General features: G+C 48.7%; 1 protein-coding gene across 1 annotated transcript in view; it reads right to left on the bottom strand.

Annotated features, from left to right (window-relative positions):
• Positions 1–856: 856 nt before the first annotated feature.
• Positions 857–16,874, bottom strand: part of LOC111952296 (tudor domain-containing protein 5) — a 28,037-nt gene continuing 12,019 nt past the window's right edge. Inside the window, exons 15-18 of the mRNA XM_070435079.1 lie at positions 11,118–11,222; positions 10,517–10,684; positions 6,235–6,402; positions 857–1,465 (exon numbers count right to left, since the gene is read on the bottom strand). Of these exons, the coding sequence (XP_070291180.1) occupies positions 6,373–6,402; positions 10,517–10,684; positions 11,118–11,222 (303 nt within the window). The 3' untranslated portion in view covers positions 857–1,465; positions 6,235–6,372. The remainder of the gene's footprint in view (positions 1,466–6,234; positions 6,403–10,516; positions 10,685–11,117; positions 11,223–16,874) is intronic.

The raw sequence follows: 16,874 nt of genomic DNA, 5'->3' as shown, positions 1-16,874 counted from the left end.
TTGTCGTGTCACAGACAGCACCGCAATAGAAAACAACGTCCTGTGTCCTCTGACATTGATCGTTTTGACAGGGGGAACATTTTTAGATACAGCTGTACACAGGGGTGAGTGGGTGGTGTTTCCTGATGAGGCAGAGAGTAGTTTAGTCATAGGGAAACAAGTCGTCAACTCAGATCACTCATGGTCTGATGCAGACGAGTTATTTTATTTATTGTTTTTCCATCATCATGTCCCAGGATTCTTCGTCCTCTCTCCGAGTACACCTCAACACGCTGTAGGCCTGATGTAACGTCTTATTTGAAGTGACGTGCTGCAGAAAAAGCAGAGCATGAATAAAATGAGGAGCGAATGAGTAAAAGGATGAATCAGTGGATTGGTGGTTGGGGTGGGAGGGTTAGGTTCCGTCACATGTGATGGATGCACAGGGAGGTGATGGGTGGGGGCAGCCTTGGCCGGCCGGAGGGCAGGACAGCGAGGGGTACGGGGCGATGGAGGATGACAGGCTGCTTTCTCCTCTCTTTTCTTAGATGCTGACCACCTCTTCACACTCATAACTACCTGGGGTCACCGTTCATTTGGCACAAACAGATGAACAAGTTTTGAAATGGTAAACAAAAAAGACCGATCTTTTGCGACAGGTTTGGGTAGTGCTGTCCACAGTACTTCCTCCGTTTCAAAAGCTTTTCTGTCATTTGTGTGCCACTTGACCCCGATGTGTGGGCGTATCTGATGGGACAAGATTTTAAGCATTTGCATTATAATTCTTACCTTTATTTGACCTTCTTGTTCTACTTTGGACATTGTCACTGTACTGTTCCTACTCTGTGTGAACGTGAAATCAAATTCAACATCTCCACAAGTTTTCAATTTGGTTTATTTTCAAAAAAATAAAATGACATTGTTTCTTTCTGTTTCATAACAGTGTCATTTGAAAAGTCCCTCGTCCTCTAAGGAAACTAACCTGCTGAGCAGTTAAACAGGCAACAGGTAGAAAAGGAGGAAACTAACCTGGTCATTACAATATGAAACACATAAAACGTATCAAAGCGTACCTAAAGGCAGAAAATAAAACTTAACTGGTAAAAACCCAACTCAAAGTTCTACAAAACAAGCTTTAGGATTATTTTCTATTTCGAAGGAGCGATCGACTCTGCACACATTCCTTGTAGTGTTAGAGAAAACATGGGAGACGTCTACATGACATCAATATCAAACCAAAAAAAGAGGACTGACTGTAGGTAGCTAACATTCTAACACGTAAGGATCATGTCTGCACATAGTAGGATGATGCTGGTTTGACCAGCTGTGCATTGAGGAAGTGTGTGTGTTCAGGCCATTTTGTGAGGGTACCAGTTGAGGAGGTGGGAACCAGTGCCGGTAGCCAGACGGGCGGCTGGGCCCAGGGCAAAGGGCGAGGTCACACGCAGCATGTCCCCCGTCCCAAACAGAGGGAACACGGATGTACCTAGACAACACAGGAAACACCTCATTAATGTAGACATCTTCCATGGCAGCAGAGTCAGAATCCTAACATAAGATAAAAACAGCATCTTTGCATTAGTCGCCAACAGACATCAATGCACAATTTTCGTATGCGCGACTTTTCCGGTGCCCCCGCACATTGACTCTGTACCGGTACCCCCTGTATATAGCCTCCACATTGACTCTGTACCGGTACCCCCTGTATATAGCCTCCACATTGACTCTTGTACGGTACCCCCTGTATACAGCCTCAACATTGACTTCTGATACCCAGCGGGTACCGGTAAGTTGCTCACATTGACTCTGTACCGGTACCCCCTGTATATAGCCTCCACATTGACTCTGTACCGTACCCCTGTATATAAGCCTCCACATTGACTCTGTACCAATAACACCCTGTATTAATAGCCTCCACATTGACTCTGTAACGGTACCCCTGTATATAGCCTCCACATTGACTCTGTAACGTACCCCCTGTATATACCTCCACATTGACTCTGTACCGGTACCCCTGTATATAGCCTCCACATTGACTCTGTACCATAACACCCTGTATATAGCCTCCACATTGACTCTGTAACGTACCCCTGTATATAGCCTCCACATTGACTCTGTACCATAACACCCTGTATATAGCCTCCACATTGACTCTGTACCGGTACCTCCTGTATATAGCCTCCACATTGACTCTGTACCGTGTAACCCCTGTAATACAGCCCCTCACATTGACTCTATATACAGGGGTACCGGTACAGTCTCCACATTGACTCTGTACATAACACCCTGTATATAGCTCCACATGACTCTGTACCGGTTACCCCCTGTATATAGCCTCCCACATGATTCTGTACCGGTACCCCCTGTATATAGCCTCCACATTGACTCTGTACCATAACACCCTGTATATAGCTCCACATTGACTCTGTAACGGTACCCCCTGTATATAGCCTCCACATTGACTCTGTACCGGTACCCCCTGTATATAGCCTTCACATTGACTCTGTACCATAACACCCTGTATATAGCTCTCCACATTGACTCTGTAACGGTACCCCTGTATATAGCCTCCACATGAACTCTGTACCATAACACCCTGTATATAGCCTCCCACATTGACTCGTGTACCGGTACCCCCTGTATATAGCCTCCACATTGATCTGGTACCGACCCCTGTATATAGCCCCACATTGACTCTGTACCGGTACCCCTGTATATAGCCTCCACATTGACTCTGTACCGGTACCCCCTGTATATAGCCTCCACAATGACTCTGTACCGGTACCCCTGTAACAGCCTCACATTGACTCTATATACAGGGGGTACCGGTACAGTCCTCCACATGACTCTGTACTGGTAGCCCCTGAATATAGCCCTCCAATTGACTCTGTACCGGTACCCCTGTATATAGCCTCCACATTGACTCTGTACCGGTACCCCTGTATATAGCCTCCACATTGACTCTGTACCGGTACCCCTGTATATAGCCTCCACATTGACTCTGTACCGGTACCCCCTGTATATAGCCTCCACATTGACTCTGTACCATAACACCCTGTATATAGCCTCCACATTGACTCTGTACCGGTACCCCCTGTATATAGCCTCCACATTGACTCTGTACCGGTACCCCTGTATATAGCCTCCACATTGACTCTGTACCGGTACCCTGTATTATAGCATCCACATTGACTCTGTACCGGTACCCCCTGTATATAGCCTCCACATTGACTCTGTACCATAACACCCTGTTATATAGCCTCCACATTGACTCTGTACCGGTACCCTCTTGTATATGGCCTCCACATTGATTCTGTACCGGTACCCACCCTGTATATAGCCTCCACATTGACTCTGTACCATAACACCCTGTATATAGCCTCCACATTGACTCTGTAACGGTACCCCCTGTATATAGCCTCCACATTGACTCTGTAACGGTACCCCCTGTATATAGCCTCCACATTGACTCTGTACCAGTACCCCTGTATATTAGCCTCCACATTGACTCTGTACCATAAACCCTGTATATAGCCTCCACATTGACTCTGTAACGGTACCCCTGTATATAGCCTCACATTGATTCTGTACGGTACCCCCTGTATATATAGCCTCCACATTTGACCTGTACCGGTACCCCTGTATTAGCCTCCACATTGACTCTGTACGGTACCCCCTGTATATAGCCTCACATTGACTCTGTACATAACACTGTATATAGCCTCACATTGACTCTGTACGGTACCCCTGTAGTATAGCCTCCACATTGACTCTGTTACCGGTACCCCCTGATATATAGCCTCACATTGACTCTGTACCGGTACCCCTGTATATAGCCTCCACATTGACTCTGTACCGGTACCCCCTGTATATAGCTCCAATTGACTCTGTACCGGTACCCCCTGTATATAGCCTCCACATTGACTCTGTACCGGTACCCCTGTATATAGCATCCACATTGACTCTGTACCGTACCCCCTGTATATAGCCTCCACATTGACTCTGTACCATACACCCTGTATATAGCCTCCACATTGACTCTGTACCGGTACCCTCTGTATATAGCCTCCACATTGATTCTGTACGGTACCCCTGTATATAGCCTCCACATTGACCTGTACCATAACACCCTGTATATAGCCTCCACTTGACTCTGTAACGGTACCCCTGTATATAGCCTCCACATTGACTCTGTAACGGTACCCCCTGTATATAGCCTCCACATTGACTCTGTACCAGTACCCCTGTATTAGCCTCCACATTGACTCTGTACCATAACACCCTGTATATAGCCTCCACATTGACTCTGTACCGGTACCTCTGTATATAGCCCCACATTGATTCTGTACCGGTACCCCCTGTTATTAGCCTCCACATTGACTCTGTACCAGTAACACCCTGTATATAGCCTCCACATTGACTCTGTAACGGTACCCCTGTATACAGCTCGCTATTGTTATTTTTCTGCTGCTCTTTAATTATTTGTTACTCTATCTTTGTTTTGTTGTTGGTATTTTTAAAACTGTATTGTTGGTTAAGGGCTTGTTAGTATGCATTTCACTGTAAGGTTGCTGTTGTATTTGGCGCATGTGACAAATACAATTTGATTCATATAGCTGCAACACTGCTGCTGAACAACATTATATGCTGGGTAAAGCTCAGCCTGCATGTTGTATTTCCATGGCCTTGTGGGTCTTTTTTCACAGCTTAACCAAAACCACGCACTGTAACAGTGTATCAATATCAAGGCTTATGCAATTAGGTAACACAATTTGGTCAAATAGCTATGGTAACAGGTCTAATAGGATCAGTGTCAGTTTCTCTGTGCAGGGCATTCACTAGTGGGAATTTCATTGTGTTTCTCTAGCTAATTAGTGCTCAGGCTAACCATGTGTGTGTATGTAAAATGTTTCTGCATCGTGTGTGTGTGTGTGTAATGGATGTGTTTACTGGTGTGTGTGTGAGTGTGTGTGGAATGGTTTGTTTACCGTGTGTGTGTGTTGTGTGTGTGTGTTGTGTAATGGTTTGTTTCCGTTATGTGTGTGTATGTGTGTGTGTGTGTAATGGTTTGTTTCCGTTTATGTGTGTGTAGTGTGTGTGTGATGTGTGTGTGTAATGGTTGTTTCCGTATGTTGTGTGTGTGTGTGTGTTGTGTGGTGTGTTGTGTGTGTTAAGTGGTCTGTTTACCGTGTGTGTGTGGTTGTAATGGTTTATGTTTACTGGTTGTGTGTGTAATGTTTTGTTTACCGTGTGTGTGTGTGTAATGTGTTGTTTACCGTTTGTGTGTGTGTGTAATGGTGTTTACCGTGTGTGTGTGTGTGGTGTGTGTTAATGGTCTGTTTACCGTGTGTGTGTGTGTGTGTAATGGTCTGTTTACGTGTGTGTGTGTAATGGTTTGTGTACCGTGTGGTGTGTGGTGTGTGTAATGGTCTGTTTTACGTGTGTGTGTGTGTGTGTTGTTGTGTTGTGTGTGTAATGGTCTGTTTACCGTGTGTGTGTGTGTGTGTGTGGGTGTGTGTTTTTTGTGTGTGTGTTGTGTGTGTGATGTGTGTGTGTGTGTGTGTGTGTGTAATGTCTGTTTTACGGTGTTTGGTGTTGTTGTGTGTGTTGTATGATTGTTCCGTGTGTGTGTGTGTGTGTGTGTGTAATGGTCTGTTTACGTGGTGTGTGTTGTGTGTGTGTGTGTGTGTGTGTGTGTGTAATGGTCTGTTTACCGTGTGTGTGTGTGTGTGTGTGTGTGTGTGTGTGTGTGTGTGTGTGTGTGTGTGTGTAATGGTCTGTGTTACCGTGTGTGTGTGTGTGTGTGTGTGTTGGTTGTGTGTGTGTGTGTGTGTGTGTGTGTGTTGTGTGTAATGGTTTGTTTCCGTGTGTGTGTGTGTGTGTGTGTGTAATGGTTTGTTACCGGGTGTGTGTGTGTGTGTGTGTGTGTGTAATGATCTGTTTACCGTGTGTGTGTGTGTGTGTTTGTGTAATGGTCTGTTCCGTGTGTGTGTGATGGTCTGTTTACGTGTGTGTGTTGTGTGTGTAATGGTCTGTTTACGTGTGTGTGTGTGGTGTGTGTGTGTGTGTGTGTGTGTGTGTAATGGTCTGTTTACCGTTGTGTGTGTGTGTGTGTGGTGTGTTAATGGTTGTTTACCGTGTGTGTGTGTGTGTGTGTGTGTGTGTGTGTTGTGTGTGTGTGTGTTAATGGTTTGTTTACCGGTTGTGTGTGTGTGTAATGGTTTGTTTTACCGTGTGGTGTATTTGTAACCGTACCGTATGGGGCACTCTGGGCTGCGTCAATCCGGGGTATGGAGGCTCAGGGTTTTCAGTAGTGGAGGCTGGGGGGGCACAGCAGGTATGAGGGACACCACCCTCCCATTTACATAGCATGGCTGCTTCAGCTCACCGGCACTAGGTGAAGGAGGAGGGGGCTGAAACCACCTTGGGGACAGAGTGGGTAGTAAGGAAGATCATGCATTGACTGGGACTTCGGGGAAAGCACCAAATCATAGAAACACAACCGGATAAAACAAATGCATTTTAGGGCACCAGCAATACATTCACACAGCATTCAGCATTAATAACACGCTCATTTAGAAGAATGTGAAAACAAAACCATTCAATAGAAATAAAACCCATCTCAAAGTAGAGCTGGGGGGATACAGGCTAGAGCTGGGGAATACAGGCTAGAAGCTGGGTGAATACAGGCTAGAGCTGGGTATACAGGCTAGAGCTGGGTGAATACAGGCTAGAGCTGGGTGAATACAGGTTAGAGCTGGGGGATACAGGCTAGAGCTGGGTGAATACAGGCTAGAGCTGGGTGAATACAGGTTAGAGCTGGGTGAATACAGGCTAGAGCTGGGTGGATACAGGCTAGGCTGGGGGATACGGCTAGAGCTGGGGGATACAGGCTAGAGCTGGGGGGATACAGGCTAGAGCTGGGTGAATACAGGCTAGAGCTGGGGGATACAGGCTAGAGCTGGTGAATACAGGCTGAGCTGGGGATACAAGCTAGAGCGGGTGAATCAGGCTAGAGCTGGGGGATACAGGCTAGAGCTGGGGGATACAGGCTAGAGCGGGGATAGCTAGATGTTGGGGATACAGGAAGGAGCTGGGGATACAGGCTAGAGTTGGGGGAATATAAGCTAGAGCTGGGGGATACAGCTAGAAGCTGGGGATACAGGCTACGAGCTGGGGGATACAGGCTAGAGCTGGGGGATACAGGCTAGAGCTGGGGGATACAGGCTAGAGCTGGGGAGTACAGGCTAGAGCTGGGGGATTACAAGCTAGAGCTGGTGAATACAGGCTAGAGCTGGGGGATACAGGCTAGAAGCTGGGGGATACGGCTAGAGCGGGGGGATACGGCTAGAGCTGGGTGAATACAGGCTAGATGGCTGGGGATACGGCTAGAGCTGGGTGAATACAGGCTAGAGCTGGGGGATACAAGCTAGAGCTGGGTGAATACAGGCTAGAGCTGGGGATACAGGCTAGAAGCTGGGGGATACAGGCTAGAGCTGGGGGATACGGCTAGAGTGGGGGATACAGGAAGGAGCTGGGGGATACAGGCTAGAGTTGGGGAATATAAGCTGAGCTGGGGGATACAGGCTAGAGCTGGGGGAATACAGGCTAGAGCTGGGGGAATACAGGCTAGAGCTGGGGATACAGGGTAGAGCTGGGGGATACAGGCTAGAGCTGGGGGATACAGGCTAGAGCTGGGGGATACAGGCTAGAGCTGGGGGATACAGGCTAGAGCTGGGTGGATACAGGCTAGAGCTGGGGAACACAGGCTAGAGCGGGGGAATACAGGCTAGAGCTGGGGGAATTACAGGCTAGAGCTGGGGGAATACAGGCTAGAGCTGGGGATACAGGCTAGAGCTGGGGATACAGGCTAGGAGCTGGGGGATACAGGCTAGAGCTGGGGATACAGGCTAGAGCTGGGGGATACAGGCTAGAGCTGGGTGGATACAGGCGTGAGAGCTGGGTGGAATACAGGCTAGAGCTGGGTGGATTACAGGCTAGGCTGGGGGATACAGGCTAGAGCTGGGGATACAAGCTAGAGCTGGGTGATATACAGGCTAGAGCTGGGGGAATACAGGCTAGGCTGCGGGGGATACAGGCTAGAGCTGGGGGATACAAGCTAGAGCTGGGTGAATACAGGCTAGAGCTGGGGGAATACAGGCTAGAGCTGGGTGGATACAGGTTAGAGCTGGGTGAATACAGGCTAGAGCTGGGGGGATACAGGCTAGAGCTGGGGGATACAGGCTAGAGCTGGGTGATACAGGCTAGAGCTGGGTGATACAGGCTAGAGCTGGGGGATACAGGCTAGAGCTGGGAATACAGGCTAGAGCTGGGGAATACAGGCTAGAAGCTGGGGGAATACAGGCTAGAGCTGGGGAATACAGGCTAGAGCTGGGTGAATACAGGCTAGAGCTGGGGGATACAGGCTAGAGCTGGGGGATACAAGCTAGAGCTGGGTGAATACAGGCTAGAGCTGGGTGAATACAGGCTAGAGCTGGGTGATACAGGCTAGAGTTGGGGGATACAGGAAGGAGCTGGGGGGATACAGGCTAGTAGTAATATCACTTTTTTCCAGAGGTTTGGATGATATATCTCTCCATTTCCTGTTTTTCTCTAAACAAATTAAAAAAGGCCAAGACATAATTCTTAACTGAATTTTCTTTATTAAAAAAAATACGAGGCCTCAAATAAACACACCCCCACACGTCTATTCTATTGTTTACGAATGTTTGACCACTAGCTATTTCAATATCTCATTTATATAATCATTTTGATTGAAAATGTATGAATTTAGTTCATTTTTTGATATAATTAAAACAGCCTGTGGTTATTTGCTATTGGATTGGCAAAATGACACAACTACTAACATATTAGCCTACAGCTGGCCTGAACATCACTGTTTTGAATGGACTTTAATCATCCAACGTCACACTTACCGATGGCGAGGTGAAGCCTGTTCCCAAAGCACTGCAGGTCCAGTTGTTCAAGCGCAATGCTTTTATCATGTTGCTCCTGCTGTCAGTTGTCATGCACACCTGTCGGTCTTCGCTCATCTTCCACAATGCCACAGGCCTTGAAACCATGGGTTATTACTTCCCCCGTATGATCATCAGGGAAGTAAGACGTCTGGAGGCAGACATTTTGCAATTTCCAGTCTTGATTTATGTAGTGGACTGTCAAACTTAGGTATGGCTCTGACGTTCTGCTCGACCACAGATCGGCTGTGGTGGAAAAATGACAAACACTAGCTAGCTTCTCTGCCATTCTTTTGCGGGTAGCAGTGTATAATCACGGCAGGGCCTCTTCCGTGAAATACTTGCGGCTTGGCAGCTGATATTTGTGGTCAACTGTACCTAGCAGCTTTTTAAAGCCTGGCTTTTCTACTGTAAAGACTGGAACCATATCCTTCACTATGTAATAGGTCACTGCATCCGTTACCTTCTTCCACCTCAAACTTCTCTTGTCATAAGGGATCCCGTTTGTAAAGGATGCGGGTATGGTAGTTTGTCTTTCAGCAGACGTTTTGGGAATGGGGCGACTGGAATCGGCGTTGCGTAGTCTCACGCGTTCCTCCCATTCCACCGCGTGTTGCAGGTGATGGAAGAGGTTGGTTGTGCTGCTGCTTTTCGTAGCAATTGTCTTTGACACATTTTGCACAGGACATTCGTTTGCTGAACATCAGACCTCTTCAACCCGAACCACTTCCATATTACTGAAAAAACATTGCAGCCCTTTTTGGGGATGATTTCATCCTCACGAGAGGCTGAGTTGGCCCCCTCACGTTCCATGTTGAGAGGCTGAGTTGGCCCCCTCACGTTCCATGTTGAGAGGCTGAGTTGGCCCCCTCACGTTCCATGTTGGTGGAACTCTTACCGCTGCTACACTTCTCCGGAGGGGTTACAATTCGTGAAAGGCTGTCTAGGGTTGTGATTGGTGGATAACCTCTGTGCACGTGTTTGGCTGACAGAAGAGACCGTGAGATGCTGTGTTTGTAAAAAGTTACAACATTATAACAGAACCTCCATTCTTGCCATACAGGCATTTTCCACATCGCACTAAAACAAACTTGAATATATCGAAAAAAACTCGATATCGCCCGGCCCTCTCTCAAAGTTCTTCATTTGTGTTTTATTTTGTTCCTCATGCAGGAATTTGGCACAAACAGGCTTTTTATTTTAGTTAATGAATTCAGAAATGAGAACATCGGGGGAGAGGAATTGTTCTCATTTTCTTCCAATTAACAAACAATTAAATATGCATTGCAGCAGTGCGTCCGGGGAGGATGTGCAGGGGCAGAGGTCTAATGCCTAACAAACACGACAACAGGAGGTCAGACTGCAGACTGCAATTGCTTTCCAATGAAATTAGTTCTTACCAGCTGCTTAGTGGTGTTAGGCAGGTTGCCAGATAATGACGCAAACAACTGGACCTCAGGTAGAATATAAAACAGTCTAGTTGTGACTGTTCTTTCAGTCTGACAACCTAAAACAAAGTATGCAGTATTTTCTGAGGCCAAAAGTCTGACCTCTGTCCTTACCTTAGCTGTGTCTCCATGGTTACCCAGGTCTGCCTTGGGCTGTACCACCTCTAGGGCAGGGGTGGGGGCAGGGGCGTTGGGTGTCCAGCCCTGGTCCCAGTCACTACAGCACAGCAGCAGCGGGTCCTTACTCTGCAGAGCTGCAAACGGGTTGGCATTTAGGCCCCCCTGGAGAAACACAAACACACAACCTTAGATCATTCCCTTTGTAATCCCAGTTCCATTCTACATTAGCCTCGTTCCAGGTCTGTTTGAGCAGTCTCATCACGATTGACCATAGGAGTTGGAGAGACAGCACACATATATAGGACCAGTCTAATTGCACACATTATAACAAGGTCTTATAACGTCACCATATTCTAGAACCAAAGATAGCGGATAAATGAAGATAGTTCACTCAGGCCATTTACATTGAGAAAAAAATTGTCAGTTCCGGTCTACTTAACTGGGTGGGTCTCCAATAGTCATCAATGAGATAGCAGCTGGGTCTGGTCTACTTAGTTCATTGAACCAGGAAAAAAAACAGCAAGTGGGGTGTCTCGCTTTCTCTTTCGGCTATGCTAAAATTATGTTCTGATAATTGTGGGGTCAAAGGTCATACTTGGGCTGTGGAGTTGACTTCTGTGACCTCGATGAACTCCAGTGCCGGGAGGTCAGGCAGAACTTCCTCTTCGTTGGTTTTGTTCCCGCCCACGAGGTTAGGGGTCTAAAACACACATCCATTACTTAACTACTGCACTTTACAATGCATCCTTCTTCCCTCCTATCCTTGAAGAAGTCACTACAACATGATGGGATATAGAGAAATATATATATATATATATATATATATATATATATATATATATATATATATATATATATATATATACACACACACACACACACACACACACAAAACACTCTCTCTTTCTCCCATATATTTTTTTTTAAAACAAAATATATATATATATATATATATACACACACACACACACACACAGAGATATAACACAATGGGATATATACAGGGAGAGAGATAACACGTTGGGATATAGAGAAAGAGAGATATATATACACACACACAGAGAGCGATATAACAATGGGATATAGAGAGAGAGAGAGAGATATAACATTGGGATATATACAGAGAGATATAACACGATGGGATATAGAGACACAGTGCACAAAACATTAAGAACACCTGCTCTTTCCACGACATAGACCGACTAGGTGAATCGAGGTGAAAGCTATGATCCCTTATTGATGTCACTTGTTAAATCCACTTCAAATCAGTGTAGATGAAGGGGAGGAGACAGGTTAAAGAAGGATTTCTAAGCCTTGAGACAATTGAGACATGGATTGTGTATGTGTGCCATAAAGCTGGTGAATGTGCAAGACAAAATATTTAAGTGCCTTTGAACGGGTTATGGTAGTAGGTGCCAGGCGCACCGGTTTGTGTCAAGAACTGCAACGCTGCTGGGTTTTTCACACTCAACAGTTTCCCGTGTGCATCAAGAATGGTCCATCACCCAAAGGACATCACTCAAAGCCAACTTGACACAACTGTGGGAAGCATTGTAGTCCACAAGGAACAGCATTCTTGTGGAACGCTTTTGACACMTTGTAGAGTCCATGCTCTGATACATTGAGGCTGTTCTGAGTGCAAAAAGGAAGGGAGGGGGTGTAACTGAATATTAGGAAGGTATTCCTAATATTTGGTACACTCAGTATAAACAAGGATTCTATTAAAAGGCTTTTGCTGAACCCTGTTGTGTCAGATCAGTGATCTGTTCAAGGAAAAGAGGAAGGATGCATTATATAGTATTTAAAAATGGTTGCTTACTTCTACCACATCAGTGTTGAATCATTCTCTCCCTGCATGGCATGAGGCTGTGGACTCAACACTATTCATTCTTCTAAATGCACCAGGACAAGACCATCTCCATGAATGAGAAAAATCTAACAGGTCTGAAGCTGAAAACGCCTCCCTATGACTTGAATGGAAAACAGTAATGTGTGACAAAATCCATGGCTGTCTACCAGACTCCAGCCAGACCTCGACACAGTGCATGGGTGTTAACCAGCCAGGCCTCAGACCTCCACACAGCACAAGGCTGTTAAGAAGCCTCCAGCCAGGCCTCAGACCTCCACACAGCACAAGGCTGTTAGAAGCCTCCAGCCAGGCCCTCAGACCTCTACAACAGCACAAGGCCTGTTAAGAAGCCTCCAGCCAGGCCTCAGACCTCCACACAGCACAAGGCTGTTAAGAAGCCTCCAGCCAGGCCTCAGACCTCCACAGTAGTTTCCATAACGGGTGGATGATGCTCTTGCATCCCCACATAACACAGTCCTGACGGAACACTGCAAATCATCTCTTTCCCGTTTCAGCAGAACTACTTTAACTGCCCCCCCCCCACTCTCTCTCGCTCTCTCTGCCTCCCCCTCTCAATCAATTCAAGGGGCTTTATTGGCATGGGAAACACATGTTAACATTGCCAAAGCAAGTGAAGTAGATAAACAAAAGTGAAATAAACAAAAATAAACATTACACTCACAGAAGTTCCAAAAGAAGAAAGACATTTGAAATGTCATATATGTATATATACAGTGTTGTAACGATGTGCAAATGGTTAAAGTACAAACCGGAAAATAAAAACAAATATGGGTTGTATTTACAATGTTGTTTGTTCTTCACTGGTTGACCTTTTCTTGTGGCAACAGGTCACAAATCTTGCTGCTGTGATGTCACACTGGAATTTCACCCAGTAGATATTACTCATATCTGCTGTCCTGCGCCTGACTCATCTCACCAGCTACACACAGACGCATTACAGAATTATTCACCACCGAATGGAGTCAGCAGGACCAGTGGTGGTAGAGGAGCGCATCCAGCAGCACACGACCATGTTGCAACGTCTGGGCACCGCCATGGATCGCATGCTGCAGACGATGGATCGTTGGGAGAGAGGAGGTCGTCCAGCGCCTCCACCAGCCACACTACAGCAGGCCCCACTGTCCACCCCTCCTTCACCCGGTCCCAGCGGGATTTGGCTCGCTCTCCCGAGGGAGTATGATGGGACGGCTGCCGGATGCCAGGGGTTTCTACTCCAGCTGGAGCTCTAACTGGCGACCGTCCACCCGGCTCCTTCGGGACGTGAGAAAGTGTCCGCCCTCGTCTCCTGCCTCTCAGGCAAAGCCCTGGAGTGGACAATTACGCTGAGTTCACCCGCCGCTTTCGGGCAGTTTTCGACCACCCGCCTGAGGGTCGAGCGGCGGATGACTGTCTGTTCCACCTGAGGCAGGGGACAAGGAGCGTGCAGGATTTCACTTTGAACTTCCGGACCCTGGCCGCCAGCGCGGGATGGAACGACAGGGCTCTGATCGATCACTACAGGTGCAGTTTGCGCGAGGACGTTCGTCGGGAGTTGGCCTGCCGAGACACCACCCTCACGTTGGACCAGCTGTTGGATCTGTCTATCCAGCTGGACAACCTGCTGGCTGCCTGAGGATGTCCGAATCGGGGCCTGTCAGTTCCATCCCCCAGCACCTACGCTCCAACGCCCATGAAGCTGGGAGGTGCTGCGCTTAGGGCGACCGGAGTAGGGGCCATTCCCTGCACCATCTGTGGCCGCAGAGGGCACACTGCTGGTCGGTGCTGGGGAGGTTCCTCAGGGAGTCGAGGCAGCAGGCAGGGCACTATCGTGTCACCCCAGGTGAATCGGCACCAGGCTCACCCAGAGCCCCCTGTTGTTCACATATATGTGTTTATTAAATATCCTGAGTTTTCCCCGCATTCCCAGCATAAGACGCTTGTAGATTCAGGCGCAGCTGGGAATTTTATTGACCGTTCATTTGCTCATAGTTTAGAGATCCCCCTTGTTCCTGTGGATATGCCCTTCCCTGTGCACGCCCTAGATAGTCGACCATTAGGGTCAGGGCTGATTAGGGAGGCAACCGCTCCACTAAGCATGGTTACRCAGGAGGGTCACAAGGAGAGAATCAGTCTCTTCCTTATTGATTCTCCTGCGTTTCCCGTGGTGCTGGGCCTACCTTGGTTGGCCTGTCATGACCCCACTATTTCGTGGCAACAGAGGGCTCTCAAGGGGTGGTCATGAGAGTGCTCAGGGAGGTGTGTAGGAGTTTCCATCGGTGCGACTACGGTGGAAAGTCCAGACCAGGTCTCCACCGTGCGCATCCCCTCAGAATATGCCGATTTGGCTCTCGCCTTCTGTAAGAAGAAGGCGACTCAATTACCACGCCATCGACGGGGGGAATGTGCGATAAATCTCATGGTAGACGCAGCACTTCCCAGGAGTCAAGTGTATCCTCTGTCACAAGAGGAGACGGCGGATATGGAAACATATGTCTCCGAATCTCTGGGGCAGGGATACAATCGGCCCTCCACTTCACCTGCCTCTTCAAGTTTCTTTATTGTGAAGAAGAAGGATGGAGGTCTGCGCCCGTGTATTGACTATCGGGGTATCAGTCAGATCACAGTGAGGTACAGCTACCCGCTGCCTCTCATCGCCAGTGCGATCGAGTCAATGCACGGGGTGCGCTTCTTCACAAAATTGGATCTCAGGAGCGCTTACAACCTGGTGCGTATCCGGGAGGGAAACGAGTGGAAGACGGCATTTAGAACCACCTCAGGGCACTATGAGTACCTCGTCATGCCGTACGGGTTGATGAATGCTCTATCAGTCTTCCAATCCTTTGTAGACGAGATTTTCCAGGACCTGCACGGGCAGGGTGTAGTCGTGTATATCGACGACATTCTGATATACTCCGCTACACACGCCGAGCATGTGTCCCTGGTGCGCAGGGTGCTTGGTCGACTGTTGGAGCATGACCTGTACGTCAAGGCTGAGAAATGTCTGTTCTTCCAACAGTCCGTCTCCTTCCTAGGGTACCGCATTTCCACTTCAGGGGTGGAGATGGAGAGTGACCGCATTTCAGCCGTGCGTAATTGGCCGACTCCCACCACGGTAGAGGAAATGCAGCGGTTTCTAGGGTTTGCCAACTACTACCGGAGGTTTAGGTCAGGTAGCGGCTCCCATTACCTCATTGCTGAAGGGGAGACCGGTGCGACTGCAGTGGTTGGCTGAGGCGGACAGGGCTTTGGGTCACCTGAAGGCTCTGTTTACCTCGGCTCCCGTGCTGGCTCATCCGGATCCCTCTTTGGCATTTATAGTGGAGGTGGACGCGTCCGAGGCTGGGATAGGAGCCGTGCTCTCTCAGTGCTCGGGCACGCCACCAAAGCTCCGCCCCTGTGCTTTCTTTTCGAAGAAGCTCAGCCCGGCAGAGCGAAACTATGATGTGGGGCACCGGGAGCTGTTGGCTGTTGTCAAGGCTCTGAAGGTGTGGAGACATTGGCTTGAGGGGGCTAAACACCCTTTCCTCATCTGGACTGACCACCGCAATCTGGAGTACATCCGGGCGGCGAGGAGACGGAACCCTCGCCAGGCAAGGTGGGCCATGTTCTTTACCCATTTTATTTTCACTCTGTCCTGTCCTACAGACCAGGATCCCAGAACGCTAAGGCAGACGCACTGTCCCGGATGTATGACACAGAGGAGCGGTCCATGGATCACACTCCCATACTTCCGGCCTCTTGCCTGGTGGCACCGGTGGTGTGGGAGCTGGACGTGGAAATCGAGCGGGCGTTACGCACAGAGCACACTCCCCCCGCAGTGTCCAGCAGGGCGCCTGTACGTTCCGTCTGCTGTCCGCGACCGTTTGATCTATTGGGCCCACATGTCACCCTCCTCTGGTCATCCTGGCATCGGTCGGACGGTGCGTTGCCTTAGTGGGAAGTACTGGTGGTCCACCTTGGCCAAGGACGTGAGGGTTTATGTTTCCTCCTGCTCGGTGTGCTCCCAGTGCAAGGCTCCCAGGCACCTGCCCAGAGGGAAGTTACAACCCCTACCCGTTCCACAACGGCCATTGTCGCACCTGTTGGTGGACTTCTTGATGGACCTTCCTCCCTCACAGGGCAACACCACGATCCTGGTCGTTGTGGATCGGTTTTCTAAGTCCTGCCGTCTCCTCCCTTTGCCTGATCTCCCTACGGCCCTACAGACTGCGGAGGCCCTGTTCACTCACGTCTTCCGGCACTACGGGGTGCCTGAGGACATAGTCTCTGATCGGGGTCCCCAGTTCACGTCCAGGGTCTGGAGAGCGTTCATGGAACGTCTGGGGGTCTCGGTCAGCCGCACCTCAGGTTTTCACCCCGAGAGTAACGGGCAGGTGGAGAGAGTAAACCAGGATGTGGGTAGGTTTCTGCGGTCATATTGCCAGGACCAGCCGGGGGAGTGGGCGGCGTTCATCCCCTGGGCAGAGATGGCCCAAAACTCACTCCGCCACTCCTCCACTAACC

Source organism: Salvelinus sp. IW2-2015, linkage group LG26 (assembly GCF_002910315.2).
Source record: "Salvelinus sp. IW2-2015 linkage group LG26, ASM291031v2, whole genome shotgun sequence".
NCBI lineage: Eukaryota > Metazoa > Chordata > Actinopteri > Salmoniformes > Salmonidae > Salvelinus > Salvelinus sp. IW2-2015.
The sequence above is the reverse complement of the archived record's forward strand: the minus strand, read 5'-3'. Positions and strand labels throughout refer to the sequence as shown.